General features: G+C 36.5%; 1 protein-coding gene across 2 annotated transcripts in view; it reads right to left on the bottom strand.

Moving 5' to 3' along the window:
* Positions 1 to 571: 571 nt before the first annotated feature.
* The window catches only part of UNC13C (unc-13 homolog C), a 666,761-nt gene continuing 642,475 nt past the window's right edge, over positions 572 to 24,857 (bottom strand). For both annotated transcript variants that reach the window (XM_068963824.1, XM_068963823.1), the window contains 3 exons: positions 5,073 to 5,165; positions 3,417 to 3,576; positions 572 to 857 (listed from right to left, as the gene is read on the bottom strand). In XM_068963824.1, coding sequence (XP_068819925.1) covers positions 572 to 857; positions 3,417 to 3,576; positions 5,073 to 5,165 — 539 coding nt within the window. The remainder of the gene's footprint in view (positions 858 to 3,416; positions 3,577 to 5,072; positions 5,166 to 24,857) is intronic.

Here is a 24,857-nt window from a genome sequence, read left to right as displayed (position 1 = left end):
TCAGAAAGGTTGGAAACTGGTCAGCATAAAATATTTCCCACCTTTTCTATTTTATTTTGTATGCAAAAGTCATCACAATATATCTGCAACTATAAAATTACAAATGCTTTCTAGAAGTAACTGCATTTCTAGTCATGGTAGAAAAGGGTATTTGTAAGACATCTATTATGAGGTAAGTCTAAATAAAACAATTTGAGTAACAAATGCTTTCATATCTACCAGATATATAAACCAATGTAACAAGGATAACTAATGGACAAACTCAAAAGACTGTGTTTTAGTATGTTTAATGGATGAGAAATTGGTAATGAAATAAACATTTTAAAAGATAACTCTGGATATTTCACTTAACATCATGATTTTGGCACTTCATGGCACACTGATTTCTCAAAGACCAGAATTGGTATAAAAGTTCTGCAGTTTTCCCACATACCTTGGAGACACTGTACTGGAGCACTGGCAAACACTGAAATGTAGTAAAATAAACATTCCCCTGTATTTGCATATGCATGCAGTAGTCAAACAGAGTTGGTGAATTCTCAGAGATGCTGTCTTGGGGTATGGTATTGTTTCAAGCACTCTCTTCAGCAGATCTTGTTTCAGATTTAAGTCTTACAAATTCTTTAGCCACATCATCACTGGTCCTCTGAGAGAGGATTCTAAGGATAGTCAGACCGGTTGCATCCATAGAGACATTTTTCAAAAGGGGATACCACGCCCCGTGGCTCCCCTTTTCGGCTATATTCTGGAGCTGAATTACTGTCATTCCGATAATTCGATCTTCTCTGGCAAAGCAGTAATCTTTAACCGAAAGGTGAAGTTCATAGGCTCCTGGGCGGTTTTCTTTACTCAGAGTGCTGCGTGGATTAAAAACAGGGATTTTGAGCATTTTCAAATAGGGATCGATACGGTTCTAATAGACTGTGAAAAATTTTATACATTGTTTAGAATGTTGTATTGGCAAATAAAGTATCATGGCATTTTAACTCTGCAAATATTCTTTAAATTTTCCTTAGAATGTATTTACATTGCTATTACTCAGCAATCTAACTTAAAACTCCTTCTTTTCCTAGATAGAAAAAGGACATTAATTTAAAAATGCTTGACTGCCCCCTGATGTTAAGGATATTACTAGAAACTGGAATTAAAATACTATGTTGTCATTAATCATTGGAGGCAAGGTCTCCCCAGTGATATAGGGGTAGGAGGGGTTACTAAGGGTCATGGAAGCTAGGCTGGGGGGAAGGGTACCTTTTGGAAGAATTTCTGTGCCATTGTTTCAACATCCATTATTACCAATTCCTTTCTCTACCTCAGACTCCTGGATTAGCTATTATATGTAGGAGCCTTTTCTCAGGGAAATACACTGCTCAGACTATCAAGCACTATTCATAAGATGCTAAATGGGATACAAATCGCCAGAGTAAATCAGTTCCAGCAGTGCCTGGTGCTTCAATGCCAGTTCTTTCGTATGGCAACTGTTAGACATGTCAAGATTGGGGCTGAGGCTAGCCTCTTCTAATAACGACCCTAGACACCCTGTCAATGCAGAACTGAACCTAATGAAGACGGCTGAGCAGTGAAATGCTGAGGATAATACCCCTTGTCCCTTATTTTAATTCCTCCTCAGATAGTCCTGACTTTCTAATGAATGCGCTTCTATTCCTCAGTGGTACAAGCTTCTAGATTCCTTCCTTTTCTAAGTGACTTTTTTCTGATCAAATATTTTGCCAGGTGAGACTTGTTTCCAGGAGACAAACAACTGTGTACTTATTTTAGAGACAGCCTGAAATGACACTCAGGAAAATGGAATCCTGGAGGGGCGGTAAAGAATAGAATGGCAAAATATGACAGGCTCTGGGACTTCTTGTGAATTAAAATGAGTCAAATGCTGCCTTTTCCCCAGAATCATGGTCTTGGTAGCTCACCGCATTATATCTGAATTTTGCATTATTCAGGTATTCCTAGAACCTTTTGGAAGACTTTTTAATTGGATCAAAATTTTCTGTGTAAATTGGAGGAGTAGATAGGTGGACTCTTGTGAGCTGATTTGTTAGCAGGCATTATTAGAACCTTTTTAATAGATATAGTAGGATAGTTAAGTTTTAATGAGTGGTAAGAGTTAATTATTCAGAAAACAGCGCTGAAAGTTCTCTGGGAAACCAAGAATGTGAAATAACAAAGAATCAAAGCAGTAAGGGAAGCTTGTTAAGTGTGCGCATGTGCTTGTGTGTGTGTGTGTGTGTGTGTGTGTGTGTGTGTGTGTGTGTGTGTATGAAAGGCCCTAGGGCCTTGTCTTATGTTCCCTCACCCTTGGCTTCCTATCTGTCCCTAGGTCAGCTCATTTAGATTTGTAGAGTTAATTACATCTATATACAGAGAATTCTCAATTTATGTCTAACCATATATTTGATATGAGAAGGAAATGGCAACCCACTGCAGTGTTCTTGCCTTGAGAATCCCAAGGATGGGGGAGCCTGATGGGGTGCCGTGTATGGGGTCGCACAGAGTCGGATACGACTGAAGCAACTTAGCCTAGCCTAGCCTTGGATGTACAATACCTATCTCCAGATTAATAGATTTAAAAGAAAATCTTTGCTTTCCTCATGGCCTGTCCTTACTTTCCCATCTCAGCAAGTGAACATCTACCCAACTGTTTACGCCAAAAACTAGGAGTCATCCTTGACTTCATTTGGTGCCAGATAACTTCCATTTGCTCCACAGCATTCTTCTCCTTGTGCTTTGCAGGAGGATGCTGACCTGTAAGGACTGCACCCACTGAGTTTCTCTGTGCTCTGGCTTCCAGTGGGGTTTAGCCAAAAGAGAGCATCATTGGAAAGTCAGAGATAATGATGCAAGTGAGGGGAGACTTTATTTCTTTGGATTCTTGCCTGTGAGGCTCCTCAAGTAAGCTGTTTGTCTCCACAGACGGTCACTTTCCTAGGAAGTGAGTGACTACATATGAAGTTTTCACAGTCCCGATTTTAGTAACAGCTCTTCTCATTTAGGTGCAGTGGTGTAATAACCTGGCTACAAATAGCCCCATTATTTTCTCAGGTTCCTATTTAAAAGTCAGAGAGGCTTCCCTGAACACCTCATCTTAGCAGCCAACGGACCACCCTATCATGCTGTTTTGATACTATGCTTAGTATTCACTATCATATGACAGCTTTTTGTTTATGATTTTGTTTATCAAATTTTCTTAATATCTAGAGTGTGACTTCCATGAGAACAAAGCCCTCCTATTACAGTTTTCTTCATTTGCCCTGGATCCGTGGTGAACAGGAATCCTTAAACCTACAGGTTTTACTCTCCTTAGCAAAGCCCAGTGCCATTCCTACTCTATGAGTCCCTCGTAAGTGTAGCTGTACAAGGCCTATTGCCTGGTTGGAAAATGGAGCTGGGTTGTAACTTACAACTGAAATGTTTCATTATACTTGGGTGACCATGTGTTGCTTTTTGTTTTTGTGCCTTGTTTTCTCTTCTTGTCTCCGAGGTTGGGTCCCAGCATACAGACTTCCACAAAGGGGCGGAACATTGCCGTGGTCTGCCAGTTTAAGTCATTAATAGCAATCACTAAAAAATAGAAGGAAAACGAAAGGAATATAAAGTGTGAGCAAACCCATGTGTGGAATACTAGGCTTTCCCTTTGATCTTTAAAGTGGATATTTATTTTTTAAAATGATGTATGAAGCTGTAACTTGCGTTTAATAACACCCTAACCCCACTGACTAGGACTAGGAAAAACAATTTTCTCTCTGGACTGCATGCTTGAGAGGGCTTCCAGCTCTAAGCCACGTGGCGTTGGGATGGCGAAAAGCTGTAATTAAAATGACAATTGTTACTACTGAAAAGTTATGATTCTTGTTTAGGTGAAAACATGATGCTTTTCATATTAAAATTATGACATGTTCATGAAATATTTAGAAAATATACAGAAAGTAGATTAAAAGAAAAATTTATAATTTTATCACTCAGAATAAATGACTGTTAATATTTTGGTGTGATGCTTTCAATCCTTATATACAGAATAGGATCATAATGTGTTGCAGTCTTAAAAATATTTTCACTTTTTTAAGTCCATCATGGATAGCATTATAATTCATTATATATTTTCCAATTGCAAATATTTAATTGTGTGTAGATTTCATTCAATATTCAACAAATCACTTGTTGCATATTATGGCAGTTTCCTAATTTCAGGCATCATAAATAATACTTAAGTGAACATTCTTATACATACATCTTTGCTCATTCTTTGATGATGGTGATGGTATCCTTAAGGAGGTGTCTTATAATTAAACTTGTTAATTCAGAAGGTTCATAAAACTTCTAGCATTTGGTATACATTAGCAAAATATTTTTGAAAAATGTTTAACAACACTGGCATATATAGTCATGCCCACTTATCTGTATGCTTACCAATACTGTATATAATCTATTATATACCATAACAGTGTTAGTTTAGGTAGTGAAACTTTGAAATATATTAGAAGGCCATGCTTTTGACTAAAATAGATACTATTTAAAGTGGCTGTCCATGATAATATAAAAATAGAACATGGTTCTATTGAGAAAAGTATTAATCATTAAATTACATCTTCAAAATGACCCCTGAATTCAGATTTAATTTTTATAATATAAAGGCAATTGATTCAACCACCCATTTAAAAAAAAATCAAACCAGTGGTTGGAAATCACATAGAAAAAGTATGTAGATTATGTGGATAGCAAGAATGTACTGAGTTAATATCTAAAATGTCATTGGTAAGTTGGAGGCAACCACAGCCTCAACCATAGAGAACACAGTCGTACAGTTCTGAAATGTAATTATCAATGTATTTTAACCATTTAGACTTTTCAAGTAATATAGGTTAAATATCTATGCTATTAATTTGTTTTGTTTTAAATCAAAAGTTTTGGATTCATGAAGGTATTCTAAGCATGCCCTAAAATAATTTAATATAGATTTTAAAAAACAGGGTTTCCAGAAAAAACATTTTGGATATAATTATTTTTTTGAGAGGTTAAAGTCTTATAGGCTGTTTGATCTACCTGAACCCAAAATATACCTTTTACAGTGACTTTATGCTCTCCGGTTCCTGGAGTGGCGGTGATGTCCACGTGAACAGATATCTGACCCACTGAATCTTTGGAGGGGCGACCTGCAAATCAGCAAAAGTTTACTGGCCTGACCTTTCAGACCACTTAATAAGGGACATTGATATTCTGTGCATCAGGGACTTTAAAGTGTGATCGTGGAAACAAATGGTTCTCTTTGTTAACAGCACAAAATAGACACTGATACATGTTCACTAAGTTAGATTTTCTATGCAGGTTTCAGTCTTGGGTATAATCATATTTAGCCCATTTAGCTAAACTTTCACACAGTCCTCAGATACCGTAAGGCATCCTGTTAGTATTACTATTGTTAAAAAAAAAAAAAAAAAAAAACAACTTGAAGTTTCCTTATTCTAGGCACTTACTAAAGCCCTTCTTGTCACTTACGTATGAAGATGTATCACTGCCCTTCATTCCTTCCTGAAGTGCTCTTCCTGAGTGTGCCACACCAGAGATGGCTCTACAGAGCACCTATTCTCATGAGGCCCACACTCAGACCAGAGGAGAACAACACACACACACTGCTGCATATTGTGTGATATATTCTAAACAGGTACATTTATAATTTGATGATATAAAAAGGATTAATCAATTCCACCCTGATAAAGGTTAGTCAAGGGTTAAGAATGTTGTATTGAAAGGTGCCTGTGATTTGGGCACTTGGAATTTAAATCATAGTCATGCTACATCTGGTTCTGTGATCAGAATTTGCGATGTTCTCAAGTCTTGGTTTTCTTATTTGTAAAATAGGGATCACTGCATCAACCTCATATACACACATACACACACCTATTAACATATCATCTATAAACATATACATTTTTTTCTCAAATAGAAACACACACTCTAATTATCCTTTACCTTACCTTTGTCTTTTTACCTAAAAATGTATTAGGATCATTCCATTTCCACATATACAAAGCTATATCCCACTCTTTAATATGGTCTGGAATATCACAGCATTAACTGCAAAGTCAAGGTTTCCTGAATACTTGCTTAAAAAACAAATAATCTGCTTACAAATAAAGAAAACATTAAAATATTTAAAATAATATTTAGCCCTTATTCCATTATATGGACATACCATTATTTATTTAAGCACACTTTGGTGGTTTCTAGTCTCTTGCTCTTATGAACAAATAATAAGTTATTTTATTAATATTAATAATTAATAAAATAAATAACAAATAATTACTTTTACTGTTTACAAGTTTATAGTATAATTTCTAGAAATGGTATTTATCAAAGGTAGATAGAACCTCATTTTGCCCAATAGACATTTTAATCATTTGCAATATATATGAGATTAATAAGAATCTTATTTTCATGAAATAAATGGCTAATGACTAAGCTGAAAAGAAGAGATTCTAAGAGACTTCCAGTTTCTAACTTGAGAAAAAAATCACTGCATTTCAGCCAGAACCTCTTACCAGGATCTGCTGAGAAAACCTGGTTCACCACAAGCTCCACTCCCACCCCGACCCTGCCCCAACCATTTGTTAATAAAAGGACTGAAAGACAAAGTGATCACTTCGGGCATTAGCCAAGGAGCTGCTCATTGCTCTGTGAGAAGTGTTTCCTTTCCCTGAGGTGAAGGTGAAAGGTAAAGTTGCTCAGTCGTGTCCGACTCTCTGCGACCCCGTGGACTGTAACCTACTAGGCTTCTCCATCCATGGGATTCTCCAGGCAAGAATACTGGAGTGGGTTGCCATTTCCTTCTCCAGGGAATCTTCCTCACCCAGGGATCAAACCCGGGTCTCCCGCATTGGAGGCAGACGCTTTAACCTCTGAGCCACCAGGGAAGCCCTCCTTTCTCTGAAGTGAAGAAAATTCCAAGAGAAGTAGTCCAAGTACTTGCTGAAAGTGCCAGCTAGATGAGCATTTCATTTTTTTTTTTTTTTGGCTGCCTACTTAGCAGACAGTATGACCTGAGCATGGCCAAGTGTGTGCCGGGATCTCCTTCTCTGCTTAAGGTCACAGTTGCTGACAAATATGGGAGATGGTTCCTGAATGGGCTTGAAGTGCCAGCGATTGGGGACAAGAGAGGGTAAATGTGACCATAGGCTCTGGTTTTATCAGGGATTGTCAGCAACATGGTGAAGAGGCAAGCATCTGAAAGGAATGTATGTGCCCATACACCCAGGTGGGGTGCAGCAGGAAAAAGTGGCCAGCTCTTGAGTCTTGGAAGAGTTCATCAATGCCCTGGGGAACTATTTGAAAATCCATTTCACACCAGCCAGTTCTACCAAACTTGCACTTCCCCTAAGAGAAGGATCTGGAAAAGTTCTACTACTAACTGAGTAGACAGTGACCCTTAGATAGATAATGACTACTAATGGTCACCATTGCAGTTTTTTTTTTTTTTTTTACTTATTTTTAATTGAAGGATAATTGCCTTACAATATTGTATTGGCTTAGATAAAGATTCATCCGTCTCTTTTCTCTTTCTCTCTTCCTCAATATCATGGAAATTGCCTCCAGGAGAAAGAGGAATGGTGCAAATCAGAGAAGCCACGGCTTCCTCCTACTCCTTTCCTCCTTCTGCTACAGTCAGTATTTACCCCTGTTTGTAGAGAGAGAAAGAGAGCTTTTAATTCAATAACTAATTAAAACTTTAATGTGGGCAGAACAAGGTCTTAAAAACGTGAATAACCGTCTAACAGTGCAAGTAACTAACATGGTGGTACCCGGATGTTGATATCAGCAAGGGAGGTGTCTATGCAGCAGAAAGTAGGACACATAAGAGGCACTGATAATACTTTTTGGGAAAATAAAATAGTTTGACACCTAAACTGGTGACATCCTTGTGATTTGAAGAACAGAACATATCTATTCTTGCCATGATTTAAGTCTCCTTTTGTGTACTCTAATTATGCTCTACATTTTTCTTCATGTGAATCTTGAATGGTTAAAAAGCTTATTCCTAGTTATTACATCTCATTCTATTTTAAATGGGACCCCTTTTCCATTATATTGGATAACAGGAAGGCTAGTGATTTTTGTATATTTTTTTATTCAGCCAACTGAATTTTTAATGAAATATTTTCATTACTCATTTTGAGTTTTGTAAGTACACACATGAATTATTTTCAATGAATTACACTTCACCTTTCCAGTTTTTATACCTCTTGATATTTGCCTTGGCTAATTTTATTGGCTTATATTTGTAATACTACATGCCGTGACAGTGTTAAAAGTGGATATGCTGCTATCCTTCACTTGGCTCTCCAGATTCATTCTTCACCCTGCTCCACTCCGTCCTCTGCCCCTAGATGGACAAGTCAGTGGTCCCTATGCTCTATGGATGATAAGAAGTCCTGGCAAAATATGGGAAAGAGGGAGTAGACTCAGGTCAGATATTTCTTTAGTTTCCTTCCAATGGTGTCACCATTTTGCTGGAAGAATCCTGCAACCAAAAAGCCAACATTGCCCTCACCATCCCTCAGCAGGTGACAGTCTCATTCCTGGTTCTAGGAGCTTTTTCCTCCCTTGTTATCTGTTTCAGTGCAGTTAGTTTACTATTCTTTCTGGTCTCTTTTTATCCTGCCCATCTGTTGTCCATAGTTTCTCCACTGAATCTTTTTCAAATAATCTTAATTTGGGTGTGCCATCTGATTCCTTCTGTGATCTTGGCTAATAGAGTTAACATCTTTGATTTGCTCAGAACTTTAATGAAAGTGTCCCTAGTATTTTTGCAATATTCTTAGGTCTTGAATATTGAGACAATCTTTGTGGGGGATAAGATGTAAAATATGGACATTCACTGTTTAACGACTATTATCATGATGGATTTTTTTCAGGGGAGAAAATGCTTTAAGAGGTTCTTGAAGATTTAGTTGAAATTCCCCCCTTTTTTTTTAGACAGAGAAGCAAGAAATAGCATGTGCCCATATGCAGATGCGTAAAACAGAATGGTGTGTCCTGGAAACTGTGAGGAGTTCAGGATGTATGGAGCATAGATGAAGTAACAATAGGGAATGTTAGAGAAAATGTTGGTACTTTGAATGTCATTTAAAAATTGTTAGACTTTATCTTGGAGCTACTGAGAAATCTTTTAAGATTTTGGCTATGGGTGGCATAGTCAAATTTAGGTTTTGAAAGAATTTGTCTCATCTATGTAAAAGATCATTTTTTATCACTGCAATCCCTTTTGGAAAACCTCCTACTTGCATCCTATTATGAAAGTGAAAGTGAAAGTGAAGTCACTCAGTCCTGTCCAACTCTTTGGACCTCCTACTTGTATCCTATTATGAAAGTGAAAGTGAAAGTGAAGTCGCTTAGTTGTGTCCAACTCTTTGCGACCCCGTGGACTGTAGCCCATCAGGTTCCTCCGTCCATGGGATTCTCCAGGCAAGAATACTGGAGTGGGTTGCCATTTCCTTCTCCAGGGTAATTTTCCCGACCCAGGGATCGAACCCAGGTCTCCTGCATTGTGGGCAGACGCTTTAACCACTGAGCCACCAGGGAAGCCTATTATACCTTGAGTCAAATCCCAAAACCCAGCCCTTTGCTAGGATGCTTCTGATAACCTCTGTTCATCAGCACTTCTGGTCCATGCTGTCTTTGGCTTAATTTTTTCAAACCTTTCTTTATGTTTTCATCAACTCAAAACAAATGTTTAGAATATCCTTCCTCCATTATCCAATGAAGCTCTGTCCAAACACCTCTACACTAAAATATTTTCTTTCTTTCTTTCTTTTTTTTACTATTCTAGAAATAACCTGTGGTTATATTTTTGATCTCCTCAAACACTATTATACATAGACCATGATGTTTATGGTGCCCCTTGATTTATAAGACATGTGTAACAAAGTATAAAATCCCTGGGCAATGGAAACCAGACTTCCCTGATCATGAATCTGTCTGTCATACATTAACAGTTTAAAAATGTGAATTTGCATGTCCTTATCTGTAAAGTATTGATAATCCCATCTACCTGGCAATATTATAACGAGGCTAAAAAAGGACAATTTTGAAAAATATGTAAGATATTATGTGCCTTGCACATAAGAGCTGCTGGTAAATGGATCCAGGTTTATGATAATAATCATTCTTAAGAGTGTTCCAAAGTTATTAAATACCTTGAAGATTCATAGAAAATTAGAGAGAAAAATCCACTGCACTATAGTTATCTAAATCAAATACTGCTGTAAGACAAAAACAGAGTGACTAGAGTTTTCTTCAACAACTTTGGAATTCTTAGTTTCTTCAGTAAAATTTTCTGGGTTGAGTACACTAGAGATGGAAGATTTTTAAGAGCCCTCATGTTGAATGTCCATTAGGGAGTATTCTTTCCCACTATGATGTAAAACCTTCGTTAACCAAGAATTCCATGAAATAAGTTTTCTTGATTGCTAAAGGTTATATTGTTTGTTTAACTATTGTTGAAATCACAGTCAATGAGAGGCAGTGCAAATGCATTCAGGTTGCGTGTGCGTCTCTGTTGTTATCCTAAAGATCAGAGCCTGCTCAGTATGTGGGTTTGTGATCAAGACTCTTATGGGTGGTCATGTCAGTATTACCATGAGCAGTCATGTAGCAATGGCTGGTTTGTTTCCAGAGTAAACATCTAGAAGTGATGGTCAAGAAAGTTATTGATTCAGCAAGTTTGTAAATGAGAAAAGCTTTCCATCAAAGCGCTCACCAGGAGGTGCCATTTCTTCATCTGAGTTCCTAATCAGAAACTTTACCAAGGTAATTCAAAGGCTTTGTGTTGTTATAGAATCTGATCTTTATTAGCAAATATATAAAACTTGAATTTGGAAAATATGTGCTCTTAGTTATGGAGGAGACATTTTATGCTGTTTGAAAACAACTAACAGCTATAGAAATGTGCCTAAAACTTTTTAAAAGGTACTCTAAATGCACAGGTATGATTTTCCCTTTCCCAAATTGCTGCTCTCTCATCTTCCACTTGCATATCCTAACTCTGTGCCTGTGTGTGTTTTCTAAAAAACTTGAAGGATTCCACTGGTGGGAAAAAAAAAAAAAAAACATGTTGAAAACCAAACTTATATACTCAGCAATCCCCAAACAATTTTGAGGAAACCCTTGGGTGTAAAGATTTAGCAGAAAACACACATTTCCTTTTTTTAACAGAAAATGTGAAATTTACTGCTCAATCACGTCAAGCATAGTCTTGAGAGTTGCTTGTTTAATGTGGTACACCCCTAAGAAGTGGAATTAAAAATGTGACCGTTTTCTGACAGTTCTCAGTAGAAGCAACTAGTTTAAAAGGTTTTATTATTTTGCAAGTATTATTTAATAGGCTATTCCTAATTGTCACCTGAGAATTCCGGGTTTGTGCTTCCATGGCCTGCTGTTTATACCACTCCACAGCACCCATGTTATGCCTAGTATTGTAGGTAGTTAGGCAGATTTTTTCTTTCTAACTATATTCCATAATGGCAGGAAACCTCTATTAATATTAATAATCCATACTACTGATCTCTAATTCATATAATAAATAACATACTTTTGATATTTATTAAATGCCCAATTTATATTTATTCACTGATCAAATATGGGAGCAATCCTCATTTTGCACAATTTTATATTCTATGATATGTTCTTATAGTTTTCAGTTCTTATAGTTTAGTTAAATAACACCCATTTCCCAATGACACATTCAAATTTCAGTTATCATGGCCTGTTAAACACCTGTCATTGCCTAAAGTACAAACTTTGTTGCTAGTAGTTTAGTCCACACATCACCATATAAGTAAATGATAGGTATTATCATCACTGACCAATCACATCACTTCTTTTAAAGTCTGGGTATTGGTCACTGTGCCTCTGTTCAGTTCACACACAACAAAGTACGTAGTTGTGTAGCTGCCTTGTTTCCTAAACCCATGTGACATTTTAAAAACCTGGATAATCAAAAGAGGGAACCGCCAGCCAAGAAAAAAGTGGAACGAAGGAACAAAAAGTAATAACACTGGAGTGAAATTTGTATAGAATGTAAATGGATTAATAAAAAATAATTACTGACCTTGGGAATATTGACATTACTGCCAATGGAGGGACCCTAGAGAGGCAGACAAGAAACTTAATGAAAGTGACCTTATTGACATAAATGAGAAAGATGATGAAGATGTCCTGGTTGGAGGTGACGTTGAAGAAAAACTTCACATTAAAGGAACTCTGAGATATGTCGGTTACAGCATGGAAAGCAGGAAGGATAAATTGTCAGTGATTGATCCAAACTTTGGAACGATAAGTTGCCAAGGCACAGAAAAGAGGATTGTTCCTTATATTTATATGATGAGAAGAAAAGAGCAAGCACTGTTCACAATACTCTTGATAAGATTTTAAAAAGAAACGAAAAGCTTTAATTCTCAGTGTTTCTAATGTTTCCAATTACAGCATATTAAGTGAATGTTTTACTATTTTTTTTTCATTTCCTTATACATTTCATTTCCTTATTCCTATATTTATAGCTGACAGCAAAAGGTTTTGTTTCTTTTGATGAAATATTTTAAAAAATCTTCATACGATTATAATTTTCTCTATTATTAAGCAAGATTGCTTTGAACAGTTTCAGTTTACACAGTTATTCTTATGGCCCTACGTTACTGTGCAAGATTGTACATATCTGAGTTGATTCATTTAATATGCTTGCAGTTGCTAAAACTATGGAAGCTGCTTAACTCAGTCAGATGTGTTACATCTGTGTTGTACTGTGCAGTAGATATTTTTTCCCATTTGGTGGGGTTGGTTTGCTATTGCCTTGATCTGATCCATCTGACATCTGTGCATGGCAAGATCTGTTGGTTGCCCATCCCAGAATAAAAATGGAATTGAACAAAGCATCTTCAAACTGAAGAAAGCATATATCAATGAAGCAGTTATTTTCCAAAAAGAGAAAAAAAGGCTACATAAGAGATTTCCAATTTCGATGGGATGAAATATGAAAATAATCTAATATGGGGCATTTTATTCAGCTATTTAACAATTTTATGAGCAGTTAATGAAAATTTAATCAGAGGTTATGCCTGTTACATAATCTTGTCTACTCTGAACCCATAGAAATTAAACTATTGTGCCTCAAATCAATCAATGGGCTCCTAGAATGTGTCCTTTGTCACCAACATTATTGGATCATGAATACCAACCTCTATCTGGGAATGAGTCATGCTCTATGAGTAAACATTGGTAAAGGGAAGGAGAATGAAAGAACTAATTGCTTTATTTGAAGTTCTTAGAAGAGCAGCTTTTGATAAAAAACTTTTTGATTAGAGATCCTGATTACCATAAGATTATGATATAGTATTATATAATCTCCCTAATAAGATGAATCTCTCACTTAACGTAAGTTTAGTACATTCTGTGGAGGAGTGAATAATTTTAAAAGCAATTAGTAATTATTATGCCTGTAATGTTTTAAGTCGATAATTACCTCCAAGTCTAATATCCTGTAGGATATTAGATCGGAGAAGGCAATGGCAACCCACTCCAGTACTCTTGCCTGGAAACTCCCGTGGACGGAGGAGCCTGGTGGGCTGCAGTCCATGCAGTCACGAAGAGTCAGACACGAATGAGCGACTTCACTTTCACTTTTCACTTTCATGCATTGGAGAAGGAAATGGCAACCCACTCCAGCGTTCTTGCCTGGAGAATCCCAGTTACTGAGGAGCCTGGTAGGCTGCTGTCTCTGGGGTTGCACAGAGTCGGACACAACTGGAGCGACTTAGCAGCAGCAGCAGCAGCAGGATATTAGATGAAAAATATTGCAGCTGCTCCAGTCATTTAACTGCTTAAGCCCCTGACAAAGGGGTTTGAATCTGTCCTCATGGGACTCTGCTGGGAGCCTCATAAAAGGTGTGGAGAATTAAGGAGGAATGACCACTCTGGCAGTGTAGAATCAGTTTAGAATCAGCTGACCTGCTCCTCCCACCTTCAAGTCTAGGACTCCAGGTGGGACTAACTCACCTCTGTTCAGGCTTCTAGGTTGTTAGACATCATCCGAGGTGGTGGAAGTAGAAGAAACCAGGAAGTGGCTTGACTTAAACCCTGTTCCTCCTTGTATCCCTTCTTGTGCTTTCCTTCTCTGTTCTTTGCTCATTATCTCAATGTTATTTAACATTTATATTTGAAGTAATTTATAGTACTGATCGGAGAAGGCACTGGCGACCCACTCCAGTACTCTTGCCTGGAAAGTCCTGTGGACAGAGGAGCCTGGTAGGCTGCAGTCCATGGGGTCGCTAAGAGTCGGACACGACTGAGCAACTTCACTTTCACTTTTCACTTTCATCCATTGGAGAAGGAAATGGCAACCCACTCCAGTGTTCTTGCCAGGAGAATCCCAGGGACTGGGGAGCCTGGTGGGCTGCCATCTATGGGGTCGCACAGAGTCAGACACGACTGAAGCGACTTAGCAGTAGCAGCAACATAGTACTGATAACAATAACGGGTGCAATTTTTGACTACTTGTGTGTGCCAGGCATCGTGCTGAATACTTTAAGGATAAGATCTTGCTCTGATATCAGATAAACGTAGTGTGTACATTTTACACAATGGGTGAAACTGGGCACAGATGTTAGTTGCCTGTCAAAGTCAGTAAATGGAAAACTGAGATTTGACCTCAAATCTCTGACATGCTGTGATGTTCATGAAATAGCTTCTCTTCTACTCGTTCCCCTTCCCCCTTTCCTTTTTCACATCAAAGAGGAGAAAGTAAATTCTGTCTTGTTGTTATTATTATGTTGTTATTATTAATGGCATTTAAAGTCTTGCTGAACTAAAAGGCAGAAAGGCAGAAATTGAAGACAAGGAACATACAGAATATGTTCTGTAAACGTTCCTTTCAGGAACATACAGAAAATATCTATATATCTTAAGATTATGCTTTTTCTGTGATAATACTTGGCTTTCATTTGCAACTGTTTATATTAAATCCCACAGTAATCATTCAAATGTATGTTTGAATTAATACTGCCTTCAGGGACTCTTATGGTTTCATAGTTTTCTGTGTTTTATCCTTAAATTTACTATTGATTGAAACATTTTTATAGTGTTACTTTATATCAGTGAGTTTCCATGGCTATAGCATCCTTCAGTTCAGTTTAGTTCAGTCGCTCAGTCATGTCCAACTCTTTGTGACCCCATGAATCGCAGCATGCCAGGCCTCCCTGTCCATCACCATCTCCCAGAGTTCACTGAAACTCACATTCATCGAGTCGGTGATGCCATCCAGCCATCTCATCCTCGGTCGTCCCCTTCTCCTCCCTGCCCCCAATCCCTCCCAGCATCAGAGTCTTTACCAATGAGTCAACTCTTCTCATGAGGTGGCCAAAGTACTGGAGTTTCAGCTTTAGCATCATTTCTTCCAAAGAACACTCAGGACTGATCTCCTTCAGAATGGACTGGTTGGATCTCCCTGCAGTCCAAGGGACTCTCAAGAGTCTTCTCCAACACCACAGTTCAAAAGCATCAATTCTTTGGCGCTCAGCTTTCTTCACAGTCCAACTCTCACATCCATATATGACCACTGGAAAAACCATAGCCTTGACTAAATGGACCTTTGTTGGCAAGCATCAGTCTCTGCTTTTCAATATGCTATCTAGGTTGATCATAACTTTTCTTCCAAGGAATAAGCATCTTTTAATTTCATGGCTGCAGTCACCATCTGCAATGATTTTGGAGCCCCCAAAATTAAAGTCTGACACTGTTTCCACAGTTTCCCCATCTATTTCCCATGAAGTGATGGGACCAGATGCCATGATCTTCGTTTACTGAATGTTGAGCTTTAAGCCATCTTTTTCACTCTCCTCTTTCATTTCATCAAGAGGCTTTTGAGTTCCTCTTCACTTTCTGCCATAAGGGTGGTGTCATCTGCATAACTGAGGTTATTGAGATTTCTCCTGGCAATCTTGATTCCAGCTTGTGCTTCTTCCAACCCAGCGTTTCTCATGATGTACTCTGCATATAAGTTAAATAGGCAGGGTGACAATATACAGCCTTGACATACTCCTTTTTTGATTTGGAACCAGTCTGTTGTTCCATGTCCAGTTCTAACTGTTGCTTCCTGACCTGCATCCTTAAAGTGTTGCTAAAAAAATTAATCAGTGATTACTAAAATTTGAAATGTGTCAAATCATAGAAGTAGTTACTGAAAGTTTAGTTATCCTAAACTGAAATATTTTCGTATTGAAAAATATGTAGTTTTAATGTTAGAAACAATGTTGGTCTTGAAACTATTTGAGCCAATATCTTTGTTTCAGAGGTGAGGGAGTTGAGGCTAAGTGTCTCATACAAATTTCCATAGCTGGGCAGCATCGGTGGTTGGTCTCGTTATTTTCATTGAAGTTCTCTTTCCACTGACAAACGAGCTTGTCTCTAAAAAGGTCTTTTGGAATTCACACAGTGGGACAGACTGTCAATGAATAGTAAAATCTGGCAAGTAGGTAGGATATGTATATGACAATCAGTGCTTTTTTTTCTAAGTGGAAACTTAGAAGAGGCAAAAATCAGAAAACCAAACTTTCAGTTCTGACTAGTGACTAAGAATTATTACTAATCATTAAATGTGTCACTTGACCTGTTAGCATCTCTCTTTTAAGATCTATTCATTAGCACCATGACTGCTAGCAAACACTACTACCTGGGGAAGAATTGGATGAGAAAGCTTACTCCCATACAATAGTAGGCAGTGTGTATTCACACTATGGAAATCACTGTTGGTAAAAGAGTTGAAAATAAGATCCATTTTGAGGGGTGAGAGCTTCAGGCATATCTTTTCTTCTTGATAGTCACTGACAGCAATAAACATAATAGTAGAAACAGCTAGGTTAGATAAGGCTAGGGACTGGGCACTGCACCCCCAGGCCCCAGCTTCAAATGCTTGGATCTATCTGTAACCAAAGATTTTTGAAAAGTGGCCAAGGGTAATGCAGTTTACCTGAAATGTATGACCTGAATGGGTCTTCTTATTCGAAAATAAGCTGAAGAATTGATGCTTTTGAACTGTGGTGCTGGAGAAGACTCTTGAGATATTCTTGGATTGCAAGGAGATCAAACCAGTCACTCCTAAAGGAAATCAGTGCCGAATATTCATTGGAAGGACTGATATTGAAGCTGAAACTCCAATACTTTGGCCACCTGATATGAAGAGCTGACTCATTGGAAAAGACCCTGATGCTGGGAAAGATTGAAGGCAGGAGGAGAAGGGGACGACAGAGGATGGGATGGGTGGATGGCATCACCGACTCAATGGACATGAGTTTGAGCAAGCTTCTGGAGTTGGTGATGGACAGGGAAGCCTGGTGTGCAGCAGTCCATGGGGTTGCAAAGAGCTGGATACGACTGAGTGACTGAACTGAACTAGAACGAATAAAAGATTTCCCTGGTGGCTCAGATGGAAAGAATCTGTCTGCAATGCAGGGGACCCAGGCTTGACCCCTGGGTTGGAGAGATCCACTGGAAGAGGGTATGGCACCCACTCCAGTATTCTTGACTAGAGAATTCCATGGACTTAGGAGCCTGATGGGGTACCGTCCATGGGGTTGCAAAGAGTCAGACACATGCTAAGGGACTTCAGGAAAATAATTTCCACAACATGAGGTAACAATATCTCAAGGATTCAGGTGAAAGCATATTGCTGGAAATGATGCTCCTGAAGAAACAATGGATAATCAAATATTTCAGTTCAGTCACTCAGAGGTGTCCGACTCTTTGCTACCCCATGAATCGCAGCACGCCAGCCTCCCTGTCCATCACCAACTCCCGGAGAATCAAATATATAAGAAAAGCAAATTTCTTGAATTTAAAAACAGCTCTGAACTTTTAAAGAATTTGTTTTAGGAAAATTGAAAAGCACAGACTCTACACATATATATCCAGGTAGAAAGAGAAGAAATTGAGGAGGAGAGAAGGAGAAAAGAGGAGGAGCAGGAGGAGAAAAGAAGGAATCAGAGAAAGAAGAAATGTATCCAAGAAGAAAAATGCAAAGAATTTTGGCTGGCCTATATTTTTCCTCACAAAATAAACATCAGAAGGACAAAGGCAATGGCAATAAAGTTATGAGAGAGTGTGTCTATGCTTACAGAATTTTAAATCTAGGAGAGTTGTTTCTCATGTAAGAATGAAACAAAAAGTAATTTTCAAAACTTCAAGAGCTAAGAAAATTTATTTTACACACACACACAGTTTCCTCACAGAATATGACTTGGAGACATATTTCAGCCAAAAGAACCTCAGACTGGGGAAGCTGTGTTGTAGAAAGCATGTCACTGAGCAATAGCACCATTTAAGCTATCAGGTGGATATCAGATAGATACACCTCCTTTATTAGATTTGAATTTATTAGAATAAGCATAGTCTTAATTTTATATTCCCAGTGTCTAGCTCTGTGTGTGCATAGTGAAGGAGCTTCATGAGAGACTAAACAGGAATTTGGATAATGTGTGTATTGAACAGGAAGGTAAGTGTTAGGAAGGGATGAACTGTTTAATGGGAAAGTAATTTTGTTTTCTAGGTTTTAGTGTTGTGTAAGTGAATCAATGACAAAGTAATAAAATTATAGGCATACTTAATGTATTGGGTTGCAAAAAAAAATGTTTGTTCAGGTTTTCCATAACATCTTACGGAAAAGTCTGAGCAAACTTTGTAGTCAACCCAATAGATTTTCTTTATCCAATAAACGGGTATTGATCTATGTCTGGCTTCCGTTACACAGAAGTATTCTCTTTTGTAATATAGTAGCTACAGAGGCAAGTTACTCTCTTTGCAGGAAAAATGTGCAAATAGCTGAAAATAATTTATGTGAATAGATGACTGCTGCTGCTGCTGCTTTAGTCGCTTCAGCTGTGCCTGACTCTGTGCGACCCTATGGACTGTAGCCTGCCTGGCTCCTCTGTCCATGGAATTCTCCAGGCAGGAGTAGTGGAATGCGTTGCCATGCTCTCCTTCAGGCTTGGGAAGATCGAACCCAGGTCTCCTGCATTGCTGGCAGATTCTTTACCACTGAGTCACCAGGGAAGCCTGAATGGATGACTATGGAATTTAAATTTGCTTTGTAGCAGCTCATGGCAATCCCTTAATTATAGAGGTTCTAGGAGTTTGGGGTTGTGGGTCTTCAGCTCAGTTCAGTCGCTCAGTCGTGTCTGACTGTTTGCGATCCCATGGACTGCAGCATGCCAGGCTTCCCTGTCCATCACCAACTCCCGGAGCTTACTCAAACTCATGTCCATCGAGTCGGTGATACCATCCAAACATCTTATTGTCTGTAATCCCCTTCTCCTCACAAATATTACCTTGAGTAAAATTTAAAATACTTTTAGAGATTTTATACATATTTTGCAAAATTTACTTATAAGTATTCTACTGTTCTATTCCTATTTTAAATGGATTTCTATTTTATTTCATATTCTAGTTAGCTATTAATTGTGTAAAGTTATGCAGCTGACTTTGTATACTAATTTTATAGTGAACAATCTAATGGAAAATTCTTATTAGTTCCAGTAGTTTCTCTGTAGATTTCCCTATGCTTTCTATGGAAGTAATTGTGTTGTCTACATACAAGGACTTTGGTTTTTCAATTCTATTGCTTTTGAATAGAGCACAAGATAATAATCTCCATAGTTAGTTTTATATGTAACATTGAGACAAAACATGGATAGTATAAAAACAAAACCTAACTAAACCAATTTATACTTATAATTACAAAAATTCTCAAAGAAATATTGATAAAAATATAACCCTATCACAGAGAAGGGTTTATCTTAACCAGAAATGGTGTTTTAAGTATTCTAATAAATATCACTAATATCTAATAAATATCTAATATCTCATAAATTCTGAAAAAGCATTTGATAAACTTCAGTGCCCATTCATGATAAAATCTCTTATTCAGATTTGAAGGATGGTTCCTAGCTGTGATAAAGAACACATTAGAATCATTAGAAATGATTCATTAGAAATTCCCTTTCAAAACTGAAAACAGAATATGACTATACAAAATAAGAATAAACACAAGGTCTGAAAGTTTATACAAAGGCAATGATTAAAAACAGAAAATACAGTACAGTTTCTGGAAATGGTGACATTAATTTTTTTGGTAATAACTAAATTAACACTTGACAAATTGAAAAGAATGTTCTTTGCAAGATTAAAACATAATAGACAAAATTACATGATTTTGGATGGCAATAAATCATTCTCAAGGCAGCCAGATAAAACAAGAAAAAGGTATATACTGAAATAAAGTTAATTAAAATGTGATAAAACAATGAAATGTGATTTACGCACAAAACAATGAATAAAGTTTAAAGTTAAGATAAAATGCCTTAAGGATATCACTTATTTGGATATTTAGTTATAGATTTACTGCAATTTTCATCAGAAAAAGCTATACAACCAAAAGCTAAATCAAGAAGTAATGACAATAGAAACTAAGGACTTACTGAAAACAGAACTTATTAAAAGTTACTAAGAACTTTTAAAAATACTGAATAACTAAGGACTTATTTAAAAAGAGAAATGAAAATGTATTATTCTCATAAATATTAAAATACTTTATTAAGCAACAATAAATAAATTAGTCTAATCCTGGACTATAAATGGTCAGACAGAATAGGAGAAAAGGTCCAGAAACAGAATTCCAATAAATTTAAGATATAATGGCAAAAGAATTATCAGTGGGACAGGGCAGAATTATCTAATAATTGGTGGGAGAATCAGTTACTATTTGGAGAAAAGCTTTATAGCATTATATATCATATACTGAAAACAAATATTGATAAATTAAGTTTAAATTGAAAAATACAACTGAAAAAAGAAAATATAGATGAGTTTTATTTGATATTTACATGTGGAAGTCTCCACAGGCTTAAAATTAAGGATATAAATCACAAAGGCAAACATCTGAAAATATTTTTAGGTTAAAAAACATCCTATACATGTAATCAGTTGAGTGAAAAATATTTGCAATAAATGATATAGAGGGTTACTATCTTTACTATATAAACAAATTGATAAACTCAAAAGTGCCATTAAAAATGAATAAAGGTTATAGACAATTCACAAAAAGAGAAATTCAGCTAGTTAATAACTATTAGAAATATTTGTTTTTGTAATCAAATTAATTATATTACCTAATATATTAACAAACATTTTAAACAAAAACAACCACCTTGTACTAGAGATTTTGTGGAAAAGTCTAATATTCTAATCAACTTTTCATTGGAACAAATTTATAGTTGGAAAGCTACTTGGGTATTACATGCCTTCTAGATATTCAGAACTTTGGATTTAATAATTCTGTCTCTGGAATTCTAGTCTAAACATAATTCTAAATACAAAAGAAGTTTACCTGGAAATTTTTAGTAAATTTTTAGTATTTTAAATTTACTTAAAATATTGGCTTAAAATGAGAAATAAACAAGTATTTTGTCATTTTGAAATATATAAATTATGAATTATATGACTGGATATAAGCATGACATACTGACAAGAAGTTATATAAAATACTTATGTAGGAATGTGATATGAAAGGGATACATATTTCATATAAAGCTTCTGAAGTATTTAAAATAAGGATACAATGAAGTTGCAGGAAAATATATCAAAAGTTTAGTAAATTATAAATTTTTTCCTTTTTCATGTTCTATATTTTCTATTCTCCAATATGTATCTATTATTTTTATAATCAAAACAGAAAAAAACTAGTTAAAACGTTTTAAAACTTATATCAATAAATTTTTATTTCATATTGGCTAAAATACAAAATTTATCAATAAATAGGAATTTTTCACTTCTGATTATAGAGGTTGAAACAGTATATCCATATATTTTTGCAGAAGAGTTTGATAATGAGATTTAAAATAACTTAATCTTTCAGGATCCTACAAGTTCCCCCAGAGATTAACTCAGAAATACTTAAAAAAAAAACTTCAACCAGCCTATGCATCGACCTTCTGACGTCTTTAGATGCTATCTTATTCCTCATATTTAACTATGAAATTTCTTGAATGTACCATTCATATTTAATCACTTATTGCCAATCAAGTTTTAAATTGTCTCTTGTCATCTTACAGCAAACTTTACTGGAAATTTTGAGAGTCCCCAGTGATCTCTCTTTAAACTATATAAATATATATACTTTTCCAGTTCTGTGCCATTTTTCCACGTCTTTAGCTTTGACATGGTTGATTACCTCCTTGTAGTCTTATCCCCCTTGGCTTCCTTCATTGTCTACTTTCTGGATTCACTGTTTCCTTCTCTGGTTCAGTCCTTTTCTGCCATCTTTGTAGCCACCTTCTTCTTTCAGTTTTTTGTTATGTGCCATTCCCCAGTATCAACCCGTGGCTCTCTGCTCTCTTTTCTTATTACCCTTTCTATAGTTTTACAGTTTCAGCTTTCATCTTTATTAAACTTTAAATTATTTCTAGTCCTTATCCTCATCTTCCAAATGAACTCCATTTCTAATTGTCTAGATGAGATGGCTGAATGGCATCACGGACTCGATGGACATGAGTCTGAGTGAACTCCGGGAGATGGTGATGGACAGGGAGGCCTGGCGTGCTGCGATTCATGGGGTCGCAAAGAGTCGGACACGACTGAGCAACTGAACTGAACTGAACTGAACTGAACAGAACAGATATCTTCTCTAGATGTTTTCCCTTTTGTTTAATCTCATCAACTCTAAAAACTAAGATATTGTGTTCTCAACCTACTCCAGTTCTCAGCATCCCCATTTCCAGCCAGATGACACTATTCTTTCTGCTATCCAAGTTCAAATCATTGAAAACCTCATGGAACTTACCCTTTCTGCTTTGTTTGCTGATCCTAACCAATAAGTTCATCTTGTTCATCATTCATAACAGAGTTTATTTGATTCAATCTGTACTTCAGTATTCCAGTCCCTTATTCTGGAACCTCTTCACCAAATCTAGATATATCTGTCACCTTCCAAAAAACATTGTGCTTTCATACACTTCCATTATATTTTATATCACTTAGCAGGACTAAATTTTCCAGCATACAGATTTCATCTTACTACTCGTCTCCTAGAACCAAGGGTTCCTGTTGTTTTGATGGGAAATTCCAAATTCCCTAAGTAACTCTTGGCTTTAGAAATATTGCCTCCATCAATTATGATCAAATTCACCCCACACTAACTCAACAATATCCCTTTCTGCAAGCCTTCCATATACTTAAGTACTACCCTCCATCCAAGTTCCTACCCTCCATCCAAGCTCTGCCATCTCTCTATGGCTTTCCCAGGCATTCCAGCCTATGCTGTTGACTCTCACTTGCAGCCACTTCTCTGTTCTTATCCATACCACCCTTTTTGGCACTTAATATTCTGCCTCATTTTGTACCCTTGTGTTTATTCTACTGACTGAACTTTATTGCATTGTGAAATTACACCAAGATTTAGATAGTTTCAATGTTAAATTAAAAAAATCTGTAATTATCTAAAAATTTTAATAATATCCACACTTGGCAAAGCTGGCAGGATAACTAATATAAATATTAATTATAAATTAAAATTAAATTATAAAATTATAATTTATATAATAATAAAATATTAAATAATTAAAATATAAATATTAAATAATTAAAATTATTTAATATTAAAATATTGAATAATTAAAATTTATATTATAAATTAAAATATAAAAATTAAGTTCTGGAGATGATGTGCATAGAAAGAATCCAGGCCACATTCCTTGGATTTGATTTCAGGATCTACCACATATCAGCTGGGGACCTTGGTTAAGCTACTGAACCTCTTTGTGCTTCAGTTCCCTCATCTGGAAAACAAGAATAACAGTAGTACCTGCCTCACTCAATTGCTGTAAAGATTAAATGTTATTGCCTGTAAAGAATGTACAGAAGCACTTGGCATATAGAAAGCCCTCTGTATTATCATTGTGGTTGTTTATTAGAATATTAAATCACTTCTTTTGACCTAGCAATTTCTTTCCTATGAACCTATCACACAGAAATATTTGCATAAAGATACAAAGAAGTGCATGACAAAGATTCCATGGAAACATTTTTATAATGGCTAAAAAAATTAGAAGCAACCTATATGTTTATAAGTAATAAAATAGTACACCATCATATATCTTGTGGGATATTATTAATCCATTCTAAAGGAGGGAAATCTGTATATGAGACACGAAAAGATGTGTATGAAAAATCAAATAGCACAATAGTATGCACATCACCTAGTTTGGAGGGGGAGAAAGAAGAAGGTAAGTTTCACATGTGCATGATTAAAAGGTCTGGGAGAACAGACATAAAAGTGCACACAGGAGGGGTGAGGGTGGCTGAGTGTATATTCTCAATGAGAATCTATCACTTGCTAATTAAAGTGTTTAAATATATAAATAATAATCAGAAGAGTAGAACAGGAAAGTACAGATGGTGAGTTCAAGTCACTGATTTAAAACCCTGTGCTCTCCCTAAGTACTTCACTGATGTGGCTGCCATTTTGATCAGGATGTTATCCACCCCACCAAGCAGATATCATGAACAAATGGCTGAAGACAGCATGTGAGCAGGTAACGAAAGTGTTGAGAGGGAGACTGGTAATGTGCAATTGATGGGTAGATGGAGTGGTGTCCACAGTAATCTGCAAATAGGTACCTAGATGACAGCAGAAGACAGAACTGACTTATTTCAGGGTAATCAGTCAAGAATGCTCACCCAGCAGAATATTCTCAAGAAGCAGCAGTAAACAGCATTAAAAAAATATCAGTTTTGTTATGGACAAGGATGAAAAC

Source organism: Capricornis sumatraensis, chromosome 2 (genome assembly GCF_032405125.1).
Source record: "Capricornis sumatraensis isolate serow.1 chromosome 2, serow.2, whole genome shotgun sequence".
NCBI classification, from domain to species: domain Eukaryota; kingdom Metazoa; phylum Chordata; class Mammalia; order Artiodactyla; family Bovidae; genus Capricornis; species Capricornis sumatraensis.
This window is presented reverse-complemented; position numbering and strand designations above follow the sequence as displayed.